Below are 17,089 nucleotides of genomic sequence, written 5' to 3'. Positions count from 1 at the left end.
CGTTAAAAATAGCATTTATGATACAGCACAGGGCTGAATATCTCCAGATTTAGCCAACTGCGACTATTTCCTGTTTCCATACCTGAAGAAATGGCTAGGCGGTAAGAGATTTGGGCCCATTGAAGAGGTCACCATTGAAACAAACGCATATTTTGAGGACGTCGAGAAGATATTATTTGGAAGGCATAAAAAAAGTGGAAAGACGTTGGACTAAGTGTATCGAGCTAAAAGGAGATTATGTTGAGAAATAAAACGTTTTTTGGCAGAAAAAAACTATTTTATTGAAAAAGTCACTTATCAAACAACCCTCGTAATATGCCAAGTGTTTAAACGCAAAGTGGACAGATTTCGTGATAAAGATTCGATTCAAAATAAAAAATCAAAAAAATCGAAATAACTAACTTTATTAAAAGATATTTATTTTAGCCATAGTTTTTATAACAACAATTTTATTTTGCTCATATTCATAAGCTGATTCGAATTCTTACACGTTTTCTTCCCAGAAAAAAAACGTTTCTTGGTAGAAGTCTCTACATACACTTCTTTTTGAGTAAAATATTGGTACAATTATATGTAATAAACCAGTTTTTTTTCTTTTTTTCTTTTATTGAATGCGTGGACAGTGGAAAGTGGACGTTACGGTAAAGTTAAAATGAATCCCAGTCATAATTTCTTCGGCGTTTGATTATAGTGAAAGTAAAGACACTCGTCACCTCTAATTTTCAATTTCTCAGTAACTCATAACTTACAAAGATAAACACCCCGCATTTCCGTCTGGGATTAATAAGATTTTCGGGAAAAAATATATTGCTTTGCCGATTATAGTGCATTTAACGAATTAATTTAATGATCTGTCCACGATATTTGCGTCGAGATTCAATATCTTACCAATTCTCATTGTCCTTTCTTCCTCCGTACTCAAATCACTAATGTAACTGTAAACACCAGTGAACATGGCAAACCAGGAGCCAGTAATTGCGGGAAAAAATGACTCACAGAGAGAGTTTACTTCCATCGGCCATTCGTAGTAGAAATATGTACAAAATAGCAATCCAGTTACCGATAGAACATCTCCTAAAACGGGCACTAACATGCATGGCTTTCGTTTCTGGAACTTATCACTCCATGCGCCAAGGAATAGAAGGATTATCCCAGGGATCACACTTTCTATCTAATTTAAACGGAAATTATAAAAAAGTGAAACAATTAAAAAGAGTCTTTGAACTTACTTTTTGTTTTGGGTAGAATATTATGTAAATCATATCATTAGGAAACATATTTAATTTACTATAATTTCGGATATAAATACATATTGAAACTTGTGGCCATAAGGTCAACAGGAAACAATCAAAACTTGATACAAGTTATTAAATTTTACGCCGGCATCAGCTGATATTAAATAAAAAATATAGAATTCACAAAACTTTTGTTCTATGAATCCAAGAATTTACGATGATTACATCGATAAAAAAATAAGTTTTGTAAAATGATTATATCTAATTTTAATGTAAAAACGACAAAACTGTTTGCGGGCTATCCAATTTTGGAAAAAGTGTAGCAACACGTTTTAAAAAAAGTCAAATTTTGCTTGTAGTGAAAATATGTATAATAAAACTCCAACGTATAACTGCACTTTTCTCACAATTTTCTGTGTGTAAAAACATCTCACTAAATAATGACTAAGAAAGTAAGGAAAAATTTGAAGCAGCAAAGCGAAAGCTTTTGGAAATATAAATAGCAGGCAAACGTACTATGAGTAAATTCCTCATGTTATCACATAATTTACTTACGATATTTTTCAAAATTGTCATATAAGTAGCCAAGGTTTGCACTTGTTCCTCATCCCTTTGGTAATCGGGATAAGCCAATTCACTTCGATTGGCAATGGCATCGCAGTGTTCCGCAGAAATACCTAAATTCACTCTGCACGCTTTTTCCAAATTTAAGTTTTGCACTGCGATAGTAATCATCATGCTAGGCAAGATGTAGAAAACTAATACAGGTTCTATAGTCATGTGCGAAATAATATATTTCGCGCTTGACATAAATGTTCTTTTCCTTTTCATCCCTACTTCATTGCTCGGTAAGCCTTCTGATGTTTCCGCCGCCATTTGAAGACCTACCTCAATAGTTTTCGCCTTTTCCATGATATATATAGATACAAACTACACTTGTCTCACCACTCATTAGTTAGCAGTTATCATTTATAGAAAATCAGATTTCCGTTCCGCTTAGAACTGTATGGTACAAGTAACCAACGATAATAAGATATAAGTTTAACTATTGTTTCTAAAGATAACAACGATTTGTTTGAGAAACAATATGATTTAATTTTTAAATGAAAAAAGAACTGTTTGGTTAATATTACAGCAGCATTAGTTGATAAATATAAATTTCCCCAGAGTAGGAATTTATACAAAGTGAACGTTTTTATCGATGGTGACTTTAGAACCGAATAGATCACGAACTACAGCATGCACGAGTAGACGAATAGTAATCTTCCTAAGTTCCAGCTTTATTCCTTAAACTATGACAGTTTTAATTTAAAAAAAAGCGTCGTTTGTGTAAGTTTAAAAGGTAGCAATTATTTGACAAACTAGTGCATACTTTTTTTTAAGGTGTTTAAACTTTTTCATCCTCAAATGAAATTGTTAAAAAAAAATTAAATTTTATAGGTTTTAGTTTACTTATTGTAAAGTAATTTTTCGGAAACTGAAAACTTCAGATGGAAAATTTAGTTTTTGTGAAAATTAGCTTTTACACATTTTTAAATTTAAAATAATTAAAATAAGTTTTTACAGTTTAAAGTACAAACATCAATTTGAAATTTGGACTTGACTTCGTTTTGAATCTTTGTAAAAACCTGAATCTTAGCTTCTTCAAGCTCTCTTGAGTTCAAACCATTGTAAAATATACAGGGTGTCCGGAAAAGGTACGACCAATACTTACGGGGAAAAATTTACAGCAAAAATGAGTGTGACAAGTTCCTAAAACGCTTTTGCTAAAACTCGATAATAACGGATATACACGGCGTTAAAGTGAAATTTTAATAAATATTTTTTGGAAACAAATTTCACACTTGTTACTTATAATAATTTGTATTATTCTTCAAAAGTTGAGATTTATCCGTTAATGCTAAAGGGTTGAACTCACCCTTGTCATCTACTTAATCAACTATATTTTTTTATTTTCCAGTTTTTGTTGTGTATGATTTAAAAAAAAACAGTGATCAATTTCTTCTATCCCTGTGTCCTCCAGCTGTTGTTGGTGAAGGTTTTGGCCTTGATAAGGAAAGATAATTTTGGCATCCCATAGCCAAGAAAGCTTTGCTGTCTAACGGGTCAAGTGTCCGCTAAAGATGGTAAGTTCAACATTCTGCGTGCTTTAGTATGGGAGATGTGAATTTTTCACTAAGCAAACGCGATTGACTGACAAGATCAATTTTGTGAGTCACATTTACAAAGCCGACAAAAATTAGGATCCGCATGGATTTTTCTGAAAGCTTTGCTGTCTATCGGATCGAGTGGCCGCTAAAGATGGTAAGAGATTCAACTTCCTGCGTGCTTTAGTTTGGGAGATGCGAATTTTTCACTAAGCAAACGCGATTGACTGACAAGATCAATTTTGTGAGTCACATTTACAAAGCCGACAAAAATCAGGATCCGCATGGATTTTTCTGAAAGCATTGCTGTCTATCGGATCGAGTGGCCGCTAAAGATGGTAAGAGATTCAACTTCCTGCGTGCTTTAGTTTGGGAGATGCGAATTTTTCACTAAGCAAACGCGATTGACTGACAAGATCAATTTTGTGAGTCACATTTACAAAGCCGACAAAAATTAGGATCCGCATGGATTTTTCTGAAAGCTTTGCTGTCTATCGGATCAAGTGTCCGCTAAAGATGGTAAGAGATTCAACTTCCTGCGTGCTTTAGTTTGGGAGATGCAAATTTTTAACTAAGCAAACGCGATTGACTGACAAGATCAATTTTGTGTCAAATATTATTTTTTTTCAAAAATTCAGWCACGACTTACAATTTTYAATAAAATACTTCAATTTTCCCCTAATGCATTATTAGCGCTCAAATGCATCTAAACTTTGCCTAAAAAGCATAACAATTATACATATTTTTCGATATTTACATGCATCTGGCGTTTACATAAAGTGTGAAAACTCAAAATATTTTTGGCTTCAAAATTGGATATCCGGCCTTCAAACCTTCATAACTTTCCAGTTTTCTAACCGAGTTTAGTTTTCTGAACGGTAATTTTTATAGAACATCAACGCAGTATTATTTTGTTTAACGGGGGTGCGATTTTAGTGTCTAAAAACCCTTGTTTGCAAATCGTAATAAATTTTACGTTTTTTAACCTATTTGAATTGCCTAAAAAGCTGGTTTTACAGAAGATTGCGCTCTTCACAACCCAGTCTTAATTAATATTAATATTAGGAGAAAAACGTTCACAGCAAAAATATGTTTTTTAAATTTTCAGGATTTCGATCTCAAATGCCCTGAAATTTTCTTAACAATGCCAACATTGATATTATGTTACTTTTGCTGAATTTCAAATTTCCACCTAGGGCCAGAAATACGCGAAAAATTCTCACTAAAACAAAATGCTATTAAATTCAAATCAATTTTCAAAAACTTTTCAGAAAGCGTTTTGAGAAAAAAAAACAGACAAAAAACTTTGAGCAATGTTCGCGGACATTTTGACAGAATTAGTTTTTCGAAAAAACAACAAAAATAACGAAAAATTGAAGAAATTTCAAAAACTGTTGAAAATTGAAACTAACTGTAGCACTCTTTGAATGAAAAAGAAAAATCACCTAGAAATTGGATAAGTCCTACTGGAGGCAATGAAGCAACGAGTAACGTCTGATAGAATCAAAAGCACTAACCCCAGACATGGAAAACCTTTTAAAACGTGAATTTTTCTTCGTATTCGATCAATGGAAGAAACTCCAAAAAGAGCTACATTTCTCTACCGGCCCAACAACTTCTTCATCAGTAAACTTTATTTTAACATGAAGCTTGGATATGAGATTCAGACATTTTTCAAATATTGAAAACGGATTCTGTAAAATCAAGTAATAAATTGAAGTGAAGCAATTCGATTATAAATAGTGCAGTTTTGTAAAAAAAATAATTTAAACATATTCCGCATTCATATGCAAGTATTTATATCAATGATTTGGAAGCTCATGCAAAAACTAAATTTATTATTTACACATAAACCAATAGACACATTCTTAGTCAACAGGTCACATATTCTTCAAAATGTCTTAAATTCCATCAGAGTCTTATCCTTAAGCACGAAGCACGTATGTGAACATTTCAAAATATATAGATAATGTTACATCTATATATCTAAAAAAAGGCTACGTTTCTTATACGTTTTATTTAAAGATCACGTTCTATAATAGACACATAATTTAACATTAAATCGTCAGTTTCCCTTACAACTACGTTCGTGAACAGCCACTCTGTCTGGATTAAAAGTTCGAGAGCACATTTTGCATGGAACCAACTGGTTGATGTGGCTCTGCCAATAAGCCTCGCTGGTTTCTTGAAAGTTCAGTTTCCCTGAACCTGAAATATAAAAAACTGGTTTCTACTGGATATCGGTTTCACTTAAAGTAGTCTTACTTTTTGACCTGATACTGATAACAAGGCTTCGCAAAAACAAAGCTATTGTTGACGGAAATGTGCAACTGTAGTAAACCGCTACTTGCCAAGGTATTTTCGAACAAAATTTAGGATCATGGAATGATAGAGGTGATGAAAATAATTAAACTTTTTGTATGCATGCAATATCCAACCATAAGCGCTGTTTTGTTAAAATATCTAATCCAGCGTTTCAAAAAGACGCAAGATGAATTAATACACCTTTGGGAAAATGTTTTAGTTTCTTCTATTATCCTGCTAAGGCAGACTGATAAACCGTAGGTAATTATAATTATATACTACTTTAAACATGCGATAAGTAATCACCGTCAAACAATGAGGAAAATTACTACTAAGGTCATATGCGTGTTCCAAACCGTCTTTTTTAAATCATATTGGGCGTTCGTGTTTTGCAGGGTGAATAACCGGGCGCAATTTACTTAATAAAACATTATTTAGGTACTTTTTATATGTGAAGAAAATTTTTAACGTTATGCCTAAGTATTGTAATTTTAAACCAGCCACTGTGGTTTTAAACAAAATTACTTGAGCAAATGTATCTACTTTCATAATTATTTAGTTTTGCTCATAATGCGTTTATCTTGTAATAATCTTCAGCAAACAACATCTGAAGTGAGGTACAAAACAATCGTAACATTTGTTCATTTGCTCAACGCCAGTCAAAGGTCTGTTAATGTTAATATTAGCCTATTCAAACCTTTATGTGATTTGAAAAATTTCCATGTGAAATTTATGCAAGGCTGCTCTCACAACTATAGTGCATAGTGAAAGGTGTCCTATTTTCGACACTTATAGCGTTTCCACAATTCTTGGTTAAGGAAGGCAAAGTGGTTAAAATGTATTTAAAAAATACTTTAAATTTTCTTATGCTCATTAGAAAATAAGCACAAAACATTAATTTTGCTGCAAAACGATCTTCAATTGATTTCTTTATTAGACTGTTTCTTGTCACGCTGCGAGCGAGAATTCGTATTGAAAGTTGGCGTTAGCCTGTTATAGATACGGCCCTATGCTGTATCTCATAAAAACATCCAACACTTAATTATAATTTTATTATAATGTTTTTATTAATTATCTTAATTATTAATTACATCGGAAATGTACGTCGAGTTTTGCCCTAGTGTACGTTTCACCCAGTGCTTTGTGCATACTGTTTTTGTGGTTCCTTATTCTTGTTCCTGTCCTTTTTCAGTTTGGTTTGTGTCTTTAAAAATTAGGAATTTCTAATGGAACATAATTAGTCATCATAATGATTATTTTTTTTGAGAAAAAACTTTCTATTGAAAATTTGAGTTGAACTGATCAACTAGACCTGGGTAACTCACTGAATTTTTAGGCGTTGGCGCAGTGTTACGTAAATGGCTTGGTGCGCCAACCCAACGCACCGGTGCAGTAACTCAGTTCCGTTGCTGGGAAACAGTTGATGACTTTTTTTACTTGTATTTAGATTTATTTTAAGGGCCATTTATCAATAATGTTATTAACATTTCACCAAAATTTAAGAATTTTGCAGTTTCAGCAATCACGCTTTTTTTCTAAATGCTCAATTTTCAAAAAAATCCCTTAAAAATACTGAAAAGTATAAGGTACTAAAAAATCCTAAGGTATTTTTGGCGAAAAAATATGAAACACATTTTATTAGAACACTCCCCTTCTTCGTCGCTTTGTAAAAGGTTTTGAAATTCCTTTCCAGCTTCGAATTTGGGACAAAAGTAAAATAATTTTCTATCAAAAAACAAACTGAATAAGCGAAAGTTTATTATAAATTATTTGGAAAACTCATCACCTCCATCCCTCTGAAGACTGTAGAGCTTGTTAAAAAATGTGGTTTTTTTATTTGATTTTTTTTGCTTTAGTTTCCACTCTATATATATAAACGCTCTATTTTTTAGAGTTTTACTTAAAAATACTAACGATTTGGATGTATTTTACGCGAAATATTACAAGATATATTTATAGCTTTGTAGGAATTTTACAAAAACTTTTTTCGGAGTCGAATTCGGGACAAAATCGAAAATAAATCTATCCCGTTTTCTCCCCAAAACTATTAAGGTTTTTACCAAAACTGATAATAAAACTACAAGTTTTTAATCGAAAACGCAGATAAATCATTATTTTCTGATGATTTTCTTCTTTTCTGACAATAATGGGGTCTTTTTAGCCAAAAATGATAAAATTAAATTTGCTACAAAATTCGCCTCATTCATAGGTTTGCGGGGAACTTTAGAAAACCCATTTCAGCTTCGAATTTGGCACAAAAACCAAATAATTTTAGTCAGTTTTTTTCGGAAAGTAATTAGGACTATCTTCAAAAAACGGCCAGAGCAAAAACAACTACTTGGAAAATTCGCCACCTTCATCGGTCTGAAGATTTTTCAAGTTTTTTTAAAGTTCAGGTCATTCCGGTATTAGCAAAGTTTCTATTAAGCAATTCTTGCTACGCAAAAAAACTTATTATTTTTAGTTTTACTTAAAATACTGACAAGTACTTCAAGTATTTTCTGTGAAAATTATAAAATAAATTTTATTGGAACACTCGGCTCCTGGACAGCTTTGGAAATTTTTTTCTGAAACCTTTTGTAGCTTCGAATTTTGGACAAAACTCTAATAATTTTTTTCCAAAAATATTTCCCCGAACAGAACAAGTGAAAGTTTATAATCAATTATTATGAAAACTCGTCACTTTTGCCGCTGTGAATAATTTGGTTTATTTAAATTTTCCAGTTTCTTCAGTTTTAGGTCAATATTTCTGAACAAAACCCTCTCTAAACAGAACAATGCGGTTCTTCCTAACGTTTGACTGTAAAGTACTGGCAAACTGAGACTCTTTTATCCAAAATCGAATACAAATATGCAATTTCGAATACTCATTTTACCTTTGGGACACAATCGAAACAAAGTTATTGTGTTTTTTTTGTAAAAAAGCAATAGTATGCGCAAACGCATACGCAAATATGTTTATGGCTTTTTTTTGTTGTTAGATGTTAAAATTACGTCATCGGCTATGAGTTATTGAGTTAAGACTCATTCACTCAGAGAGCGGCAACAACTCAAAAGCGCAACTCAACACAGTGTTACTCAGGCCTATGATCAACGCACAAAAAGGCCCAGACCGACATTTTCTAGATCAGAGTTTACTATTTTAACTTTCTATTTGAATCGAAATTATTTTAATAACATAAGATAGCTCTCGGTACGATGAACTCAAATAGCTGTATTCTTAGGCCAGCTATTTATAATAAAAACTATTTTGGCAACACATATTTTTTAATTTTGAGGGCCTCTTAAAAGTCAAGCGCTTCTTATACCGCCATCATTTCTGTCTCAAATTTGCTAAAAAAATTGCTGATTTTTTCTGCAGCCAATAAGATTTGCGCATACCACTAACCACTTTATCAAAAACCGTTTTTCAAAACGTACCTATTCGTAAATCGGATAAATTAGAAAAAATAGATAAATTCATAAGAAGTCATTGGGCGCACAATTTTTTTGTCAAAAATATCGATCACATTGTCTTTGCCGTTGCCCCTAATAATTTTTGTGGTTTGTTTCGAAAATTAGACTCTTACTGCTGTAAATACCACTGGCAACTATCGACAAAATTGATGCACACACAAACAATAGTAGTTTTCGATACAAGGGCGAAAAGTGTCGTTATTCGAATGACGACGTTTGATACCCGAGACGAAGTCGAGGTTGTCAATCCGTCAGGAGATCGAAAAACGGATTTTTGCCTTCTTATCGAACAATATTTTTTATTCGAATAAAGGACATAACACGAATCATAAGTTATAATAAATAAAAATAGGCAAAAATAAAAGGCGTCAACTTCATATTTAAAATTTGGTGTCAATGCAAATTTGAAATTGTCATGTTTTGACATTTGTAATTTTTCCAAAGCGTACTTTTGTAAGCATATACAACATACATGAAACAATGAGTGTTGAAAATCCAAGTGCTGCTTTCACGGTATGGTGTTTGTATAGGATGCATATTTTGCAAGAAATTTGCGGTATTTAAAACAATCGTGCTTGTTGCAACATCGGCAAGCGTAGAAAAATTGACTATTTGAACTACTTTGAGACTGAACTTGTAACAAATTGTAAGTAAACTTTAACATATGATCATTAGTTGTCTTTAAACCTACGTAATTCATTAAAAAAGCCTCTCGGTTACTTTTTAATGAAAATACTTTAAAAAATATTATGACAGTGACACGTTCAGTTTGTCACATTTACATTTGCGCACATGCGTGCGTGCGTGCGTAAAAGTCCGTGCGTAAAAATAAAACAAATGAACAGTAGAGAAAAGTGCTTCTTTTTGATCGTCGCTTCTGATGAAAAATGGCTGTTTTTGATTAATTCGAATAAAAGGATTATTAAAGTGTTTATAAATAACAGTATATTTTTTATTTCAAATATATGTATAAAATCCTGTATAGAAGAAATCATTTTCAGACTTATATGTATAAACTCATACAAACTTTCCTTGTTAAAATCGCCTTTGGTTACGTACTTTAATAATAGCCCTGTTGATATTTTTTGAAAAACATTTAGTTTTCAATGAACACGAAATGCAGCAGCCAACAAATTCGCATGATTGCAAACAATTTTCCACTTACCGGTAAATTTAATATCAGGCTTCAAAGGTACAGGTCGCCGCTTGTTGAGGGGCAATTTATCATTTTCGACTTTCCACATTTTCAGACATTGCGGCTCGTGGATATAGATCGAATTCACGGTGAATAGCTTTCCACACAGATAACATGGAAACAATGGTGATCTTACTCCTGAAGTTGGTCGGTCATCTTTGCTGCTTTTGGGGGCCGGAGATGATGAACTTTGAGGCGTTTCTTCAACGGGAGACCGTAATGGTTCTCGGTTAGGTGGCCGATGTTGGTTTTTAGCTGAAACCAAGACAAAACTTTATTGGTAGCTTCTTTAAAGATGCTTGTTACATACACACTATAAACAAATAAAAGCGAGCTTAAAATAGTTGAAAGTTGCAACAAACTGACCTGTTCTTAACGGTGCAGGACTTCTCATGTCGTGAGGTAAACTCTCATTTTCGATATGCCATTTCTTTAGGCACTGCTTCTCATGGATTTTTATTGAATGTGTGCCAAACATTTTGCCACAAATGTAGCACTGAATACTCTGCGGTTGCTGATTACTTTTACTCGAGGTTGTAGCTGACTGCGACTTTGAGCTTTGGGACTTTGGCGATGAAGATGTATGCAGAGTGTCACTTGAATATGATTTCTTCTGAAAACAATATACTACTTTATTTATCAGTCAACCGAGTTCAGAATTGGGACGAAATTGAAGCGGTTTCAATTTTGTTTGCTGCTTAGAGAAACTCAATTTTAAGTTCGTTGCCTAGTTAGGGGTCAGATTTACATCGTCAAAGGGACAGGAAACCGCATGATGTTATGTTAATACATTTTTTCGCTTGTGCCTCACAATATTAATGGTTTTGAAGAATGTTATATTTTACAACATTAAAATCTGTAGCATTCTATCCCAACGCCATGAGCAATAGCTGCTTTTTGGGTAGGAACGTGTCCCAATTGCAAGGAAACATCGGAGCTCCAAACTCCCTTCAGGCGCAGAAAATGATCAGAACATATTGCTAAAATTGACCACAATTTGGATGTACAATGTGTCCCAGAAAATCTGGGCATGCAAACTACCTTACCTGTTGTCTCTCTATGCTTTCAAAAACTATTCATTCGTAAATTTTCCCTTATAATCTCATTGTGCAATTTATATTTTTTGCCACTCCTCTGATTGTTCTCGAGACTTTCATTTTTCACTGCAGCTTGTATTTTCTTTTTTTTTGTAGTTTTGTGTTTTCTTTATTATTTCTTTCCTCCCCAGAAGATTTTTTTAGGCTCTAATAAAGTCTTGTTGCGCTTTCCAATCGGTTGTTTACTTCTGCGTCGTTCTTGCGATTTTTTGCAGAGGAACTTTAAGATTTCTATCAAATAGACTTGCTGTTGAATTCTGTATTACAGTTTAGGTTCCTACATGAATATTACTTTGCATTTTTTCCATAAGGTTTTGATTGGCTTTACTGTTTTTAGGAGTATACCAAAAGTACACTTTAATATGATTTTTCTTCACATTTTTCTCAAAGATGTATTTGACTATAACCATATGGGTTTGGAGACCCATTTCTTTCCTGGGCCCGCTTTGAGGGCCCTCGAGTTGACTACTTCCGCTTTCCAGTAAAATTCTATTTCGATCAAGAAAGTTGATTTTTGCAAAGTATAATTTTTGAGGCTGATTTGCAATATTGTCAACTTGGACAAGAAAATAGGTACTTAATCCTAAAAGTGTTTATTTTTTCAACTGCTTTTGAAACTAAGAAGGAAATACTACACATAATTATGTTTCCCATAGTTATGTGGTCGCAAACAATGCTGAGAGATTTACCTATAAATGACCTACTTGGATTTTTCTTTTACCTTTAAATACTTATTAATTTTAACAAAAGTGTTTGATAAAAAATAGTATATTTTATCGATATCAAACAATAGTACATTTTTTTAAGTTTAAGCTAAGGCTGTCTGAAAATAGTATTCCGGTGTCTTAATCATATCGGATGCTAAAAATCTGTGCAAATAATATTAGTGCAAGCGGCAGGCTGAAAAAGCAAACTTAGTTCCCAACATACTATTTTAAGGGGACAATAGTTAGGATCTACCACATTAAAAAAATATTTAATTATTTCAAGTACTTTAAAAGTTATTGAATAAAAACCAATTTTCGCAGCAGGGTCGATGACTTGGTGTACGGGGTAATTTTTTTAAATAAGAGCTTGTCATGTTATTTTGACACCCTGTAGATATCCGAAAGCATGTCACATTTTTCGGAATACTCAGTCTTTATTTATTGAGCTAAAAAATGAAAACCTGTGCCTCCCTCCGAGTACAATTTTAAATAGAGTTCATACAAAAGTAGTTGAAATTCTTCGCTCCGTGATACAAGGTGTTCATATTTCAACAAACTGGCCTTTTCTTGGTGACCACATTGGGGTTTTTCAGGCTGTTTGAAGTAAGTCGATAAAATTCATTACTCAACTCCTCTAAATGAAATATAAAATACTTACACTGTTGTTGAGTTGGACTCTGCAGCTTCGTAGGTGAACTTCGAGTCTATCAGGGTAAAATGTTCTATCGCAGTTCTTACATGGTATCAATGTTGCCTGAAGAAAAATAATATAAAATTATAACGTTTAGAAAGTTTCATTCGTAATTAACATACTATTTTGACGATTTCGTCAACTACACAAATCACCTATAAAACTTGAACATTTTAGTATTAGAAAAATGCAGGAACCATTTGTTGCCTTCATATTTTCAACTAACATTGCGCAACGTTTATTTGAGATAATGCTTGCAAACATTTATAACACAGGACATACAAATACACTATAATCTACTAAAACTCGAGGGAAATCTAAAGGAATCGAGTTCTCTTCAGTTGTGAGTTCAGGTTCAGCATATTAAAAACACATATCTGCCAATAGCCGTTTGAGTTTAACGATCTGGATATTTTCATTGCCAAGAGAATCGTGTGATATGCGAGGTAATATTCCAATCGATGGAATAAATTAGAAGCCGAAACCAGTTCTAACTTTAGCTTTATCGAGAGGGGGTCCGGCCACAAAAAGGCAAAACATTTGAGGAATGATGTGTGTATATGAGAAATTAGTCTAATAAGTCTTGAGATGGAAACGACTGTTTGATCGTACTTTTTTCTCTATAATTGCTGTTTTCTTCTATGCTGCTGTCCCTAATAAGTCGGAAATATTGAACAGATGTTTTATGATTTAAGAGGCTCCATCCACATGGGAGACACTGTACAAATATTAAATTGATATTTAAAATAAGAAATGACATTTATCCGATTTGCACAAGAGCTGAAAAAAATGTAAATTCGAATGAACAATTCTGCAAAATGATGCAAATTAAAAAATAATGGGTGAATCGGCAATAGAACACTTAATAAAAATAACTAGTTTGTGTACCTGTTATTCAAAACCTATTTTCTCATGATAAACTAAAATATGAAACTTAACTATTCATGTTTTTTTAATAAAAAGCTAACAAACAGCGAAAAGTAGAAAACATATAAATCGTATTAAATACCGACGTCGCAAAAATCTTTAATCGCAAGCTTTCAGTCATGCGTATATACAGGGTGGTTTTTTAGTGCGATAGAGTCAATTATTTCCGACGGTGTTGAACTTTCGAAAAATAGTTTCATATAAAAGTTGTTGACGCACAAAGTGCGCACATTTTAAAAATACCTCATATGATACAGCGTGTCTCAGAAAAGCGAGGCAAGATCAAAGTGTATTTTTTTAAATAAAACTACCCATTTTTCATTAGCTCATTGAATACAGCTTCAAAGACTGCATATGCACCGTAAATTGTTTTTTTCTTACTTGCGACGTTGGCAGACTATCGCCATTTTAGCAAAATTTTGCTTTAAAACATGGCATTTAAAAAGATGTAGAAGCAATTCCAATCAACACAGATCCGTTAAGAATTCTATTGAACCAATATATCAATACATCGTAGTGTTAACAATGTGGACTTCAATCTAAAACTTTTTAACGCAATATAACTGTTGTTTTTCAAATGAAAGTACCTGTATATTAATATGTACGTCATTAGATAGACAATTTACAAAGTTACAAATTTGCATTTACACTTTAAGCTGTGCAATCACCTATTTTCAAACTATAATTTATTTTATCTAAAAATTTCAAAAAGTTGCTACATTTTGTAAGGTGGGCTATGGAGGTCAATAAATAAGTATCTCATGTCGTGTCATCAGAACTTTTATAGGAATTCTAACGAAATTTGACACAGGTTTATGATGTGTGTATGTACATTTACAACCAATTTTGGAGAACATGAAAATAATTATTGTTGAAAGATGTGATTTCTTCTTGGGGATTCGGTCTGGGCAGTGGTGAGAAGAAAACATTTTTCAGCTACCAAGATTTCGGCGATATTTGCCCATTGCTTAATAATTATTGCGGCAGACAAGAATGAGAAGCAAATTTTGGATTTGATTTGGAAACAAAACTTGGAAATTTCGCTATTTTGTATTGTATTCTGGAAGCCAATAAACTGTGTCCAGTACTTAGTTTGAAGAATTATTGTTGCAATTTTCCTGATGTTTTCTTTGCATAGAATGCGTCCCAGTCTCCAGAAATATTCATTTTCGGATTTTACACACATTAGTATAATTTTTAATCACACCGCAAATACCTTTTTGCGCTTTAAGTATCCATAGTTGGTCTCGCATGTCCCATTGTAATTATGGATAGAATAGCTTTCAGGATTTCAAGGTTCAAGGTTACCGTTGTGTATTCAGAGCTGGAAATTATTTTTAAATTTGTCAAACGTACACACGAGGCAAATTATTTTACCTTTATTACTGTTTTGTTCTATGGCACATCGATTTTGTAATAGAGAAGCTAAAAATGACCAGCGAGTTAGATTAGTAGAGTTTCTAATGGTCTATTATTTAATAGATTATAGCTTATTGAATAAATCCAACTGTAAATAAGCTGTTAGTGTACACAACTCTGAATTTAAAATATGTATGACATTCATCAATGGTGAATGATAGGAATTTATCTCAATAATTTGATTTTTTTTAAACAATTTGTCTGCAAAATAAGTTGTTTACGTGCAAAGCTATAATATCCAAAGTCTCTGGATCTGGATAGTTTGTTGTTGAAAAAATATCACATTTTTATCGTTTTCATATCTGAAAAGAATGTTGCCTTAGTATAGAGGCACCGAACAAAGATAAAGATTTGTTTCTATCAGATTATGAACGCTTTTACAGTCTGTGTGTAAAAGTGTTGGCTGCGTTTAATCGCATAGAAATAAAACCGCAAAAAATAATTTAATTCCATGGTGTCCAAAAGTGGTTGTTATGCACTTGATTATTTATATTTAAAAAAACGATTTTTTCGCACTTTCGAAGTCTATTTGAGTGTCTCATGTCTCCATCACTTTATACATATGGCTGCCAATCAAACATTAATTCTTCGTTCGTGTTTCCATTTTCCATAAAAAGCTTCTTCATTTTCGGAAAATCACACTTCGTAAACTTTCTTTTTGACTACGCGTGTCGAACTTTTGTGGTCCCAGTTAAACTTTTCCTAAATTGCTCGCTTTCTCCTTCAAAGCAGGCATTTCCGCTTGTCATTCATTATTTGCGCTTTCTTTCTGCAGCGTTTATCGTGATTTTAATTGAGTCTGCTTCATTCGATTCGAAAGCTGCATTAAGACCATATGCATGCTCTTCAAGTACGGGACTATGGGTAACAATGAGACGCGTATTTTTATGAGCTTATTTCTCCACTGCAGGAGGTACAGTGAGACGCTATCGCAGATGTGCGGTTTTTTATTTAAAAATACTTCAACAAACTGAAAAAAATGATAAAGAACACAATAAACAAGCGTTATTGAAAAAACTAATCAAGTAGCAAGTATTTCCATTGAATTTGAAAATAATCAAAAGAGTTAACAGTGTGTTTAGTTGTGCCATAGTTAATAGGATTTTGCAAAATCTTGATGGCTTTTTTGAATTAGCGGCAAAATGAAGAATATATGGCAGATAAAAAAAAATTTCAACTTTTTTGCTCATTCGTCAGTTGAAATTTGCTTATTAATAATAATTTTCTTATGTATTAAAACGTTTTTTAAGTTTTTGGGATCAAGTCCTACTAAAACGAAATCTGCAGATCTTTCCAGCAATATCTTTCCAACTTTTCGAGTTTATTTTTTTTTCTCTCACTGAGTGCAAGATGATACCAAAACTAGTCATAGAGACGACTAACAATCTGTTTTGTTTTGGCACTAAGATATTACAATGATTAAAAATCTAAGCTTTTCCTATAGTTTCTTAGTTGTTTGGCAGCTTGGTAAGCTCGAATGGTTTGGTACGATCAAGTCTTCTTGTCAAGTTTTCCACATCGAGGAGCCTGAACCCTTCTTCGTTGATGTGACGCTGAAGGCGACTTTCGTGTGAAACAGCACATCTTTGTATAACTGACTCAACCGTTTCTAGGCTGAGTTCTCGATGTAAGTCGCAATTCCGTAGATACCAAGGTGCATTAGTTATACGCCTTAGTACTTTGTTCTGGAATCTTTGGACTATCTCGACATTAGATTTTTTGGTGCAGCCCCACAATTGACTGCCATAAGTCCAGATTGGTCGCAGCACTTGTTTGTAGATTAACAGCTTGTTATTGATTGTTAGTTCGGATCGTGTTCCAAGTAGCCAGTATAGTTTCCGGAACTTGATGTTTAGCTCATCTTGCTTCTTTTTGATGTGGGCCTTCCATCGGAGTTTGGCATCAAGAGTC

General features: G+C 33.1%; 2 protein-coding genes and 1 long non-coding RNA gene across 5 annotated transcripts in view; 1 reads left to right on the top strand and 2 right to left on the bottom strand.

Annotated features, from left to right (window-relative positions):
- LOC109543850 (proton-coupled folate transporter) overlaps positions 1 to 2,316 on the bottom strand; it is a 12,352-nt gene extending 10,036 nt beyond the window's left edge. Inside the window, exons 1-2 of the mRNA XM_019913763.2 lie at positions 1,791 to 2,316; positions 889 to 1,171 (exon numbers count right to left, since the gene is read on the bottom strand). Of these exons, the coding sequence (XP_019769322.2) occupies positions 889 to 1,171; positions 1,791 to 2,147 (640 nt within the window). The 5' untranslated portion in view covers positions 2,148 to 2,316. The remainder of the gene's footprint in view (positions 1 to 888; positions 1,172 to 1,790) is intronic.
- The window catches only part of LOC109543851 (zinc finger protein 474), a 51,309-nt gene that overhangs the window by 12,727 nt on the left and 21,493 nt on the right, over positions 1 to 17,089 (bottom strand). Inside the window, exons 7-10 of one of the 3 annotated variants that reach the window (XM_048667401.1) lie at positions 12,800 to 12,895; positions 10,704 to 10,950; positions 10,308 to 10,592; positions 5,385 to 5,590 (exon numbers count right to left, since the gene is read on the bottom strand). In XM_048667401.1, coding sequence (XP_048523358.1) covers positions 5,448 to 5,590; positions 10,308 to 10,592; positions 10,704 to 10,950; positions 12,800 to 12,895 — 771 coding nt within the window. In that variant the 3' untranslated portion in view covers positions 5,385 to 5,447. Of the gene's footprint in view, positions 1 to 5,384; positions 5,591 to 10,307; positions 10,593 to 10,703; positions 10,951 to 12,799; positions 12,896 to 17,089 lie in introns of those variants that run through there. The other 2 variants (XM_048667400.1, XM_048667399.1) reach the window with 2 other exon arrangements.
- LOC125504840 lies at positions 9,625 to 10,698 on the top strand. Its single transcript, XR_007281735.1, has 3 exons — positions 9,625 to 9,788; positions 10,243 to 10,334; positions 10,393 to 10,698. It is a non-coding gene; the product is annotated as an uncharacterized LOC125504840 (long non-coding RNA).

The sequence above is a fragment of the Dendroctonus ponderosae genome, unplaced genomic scaffold (assembly GCF_020466585.1).
Source record: "Dendroctonus ponderosae isolate FM_Combo_2020 unplaced genomic scaffold, Dpon_F_20191213v2 Dpon_F_20191213_6, whole genome shotgun sequence".
Lineage (NCBI taxonomy): Eukaryota > Metazoa > Arthropoda > Insecta > Coleoptera > Curculionidae > Dendroctonus > Dendroctonus ponderosae.
Note: the sequence above shows the minus strand (reverse complement) of the source record. Positions and strands in the feature narration are given on the sequence as shown.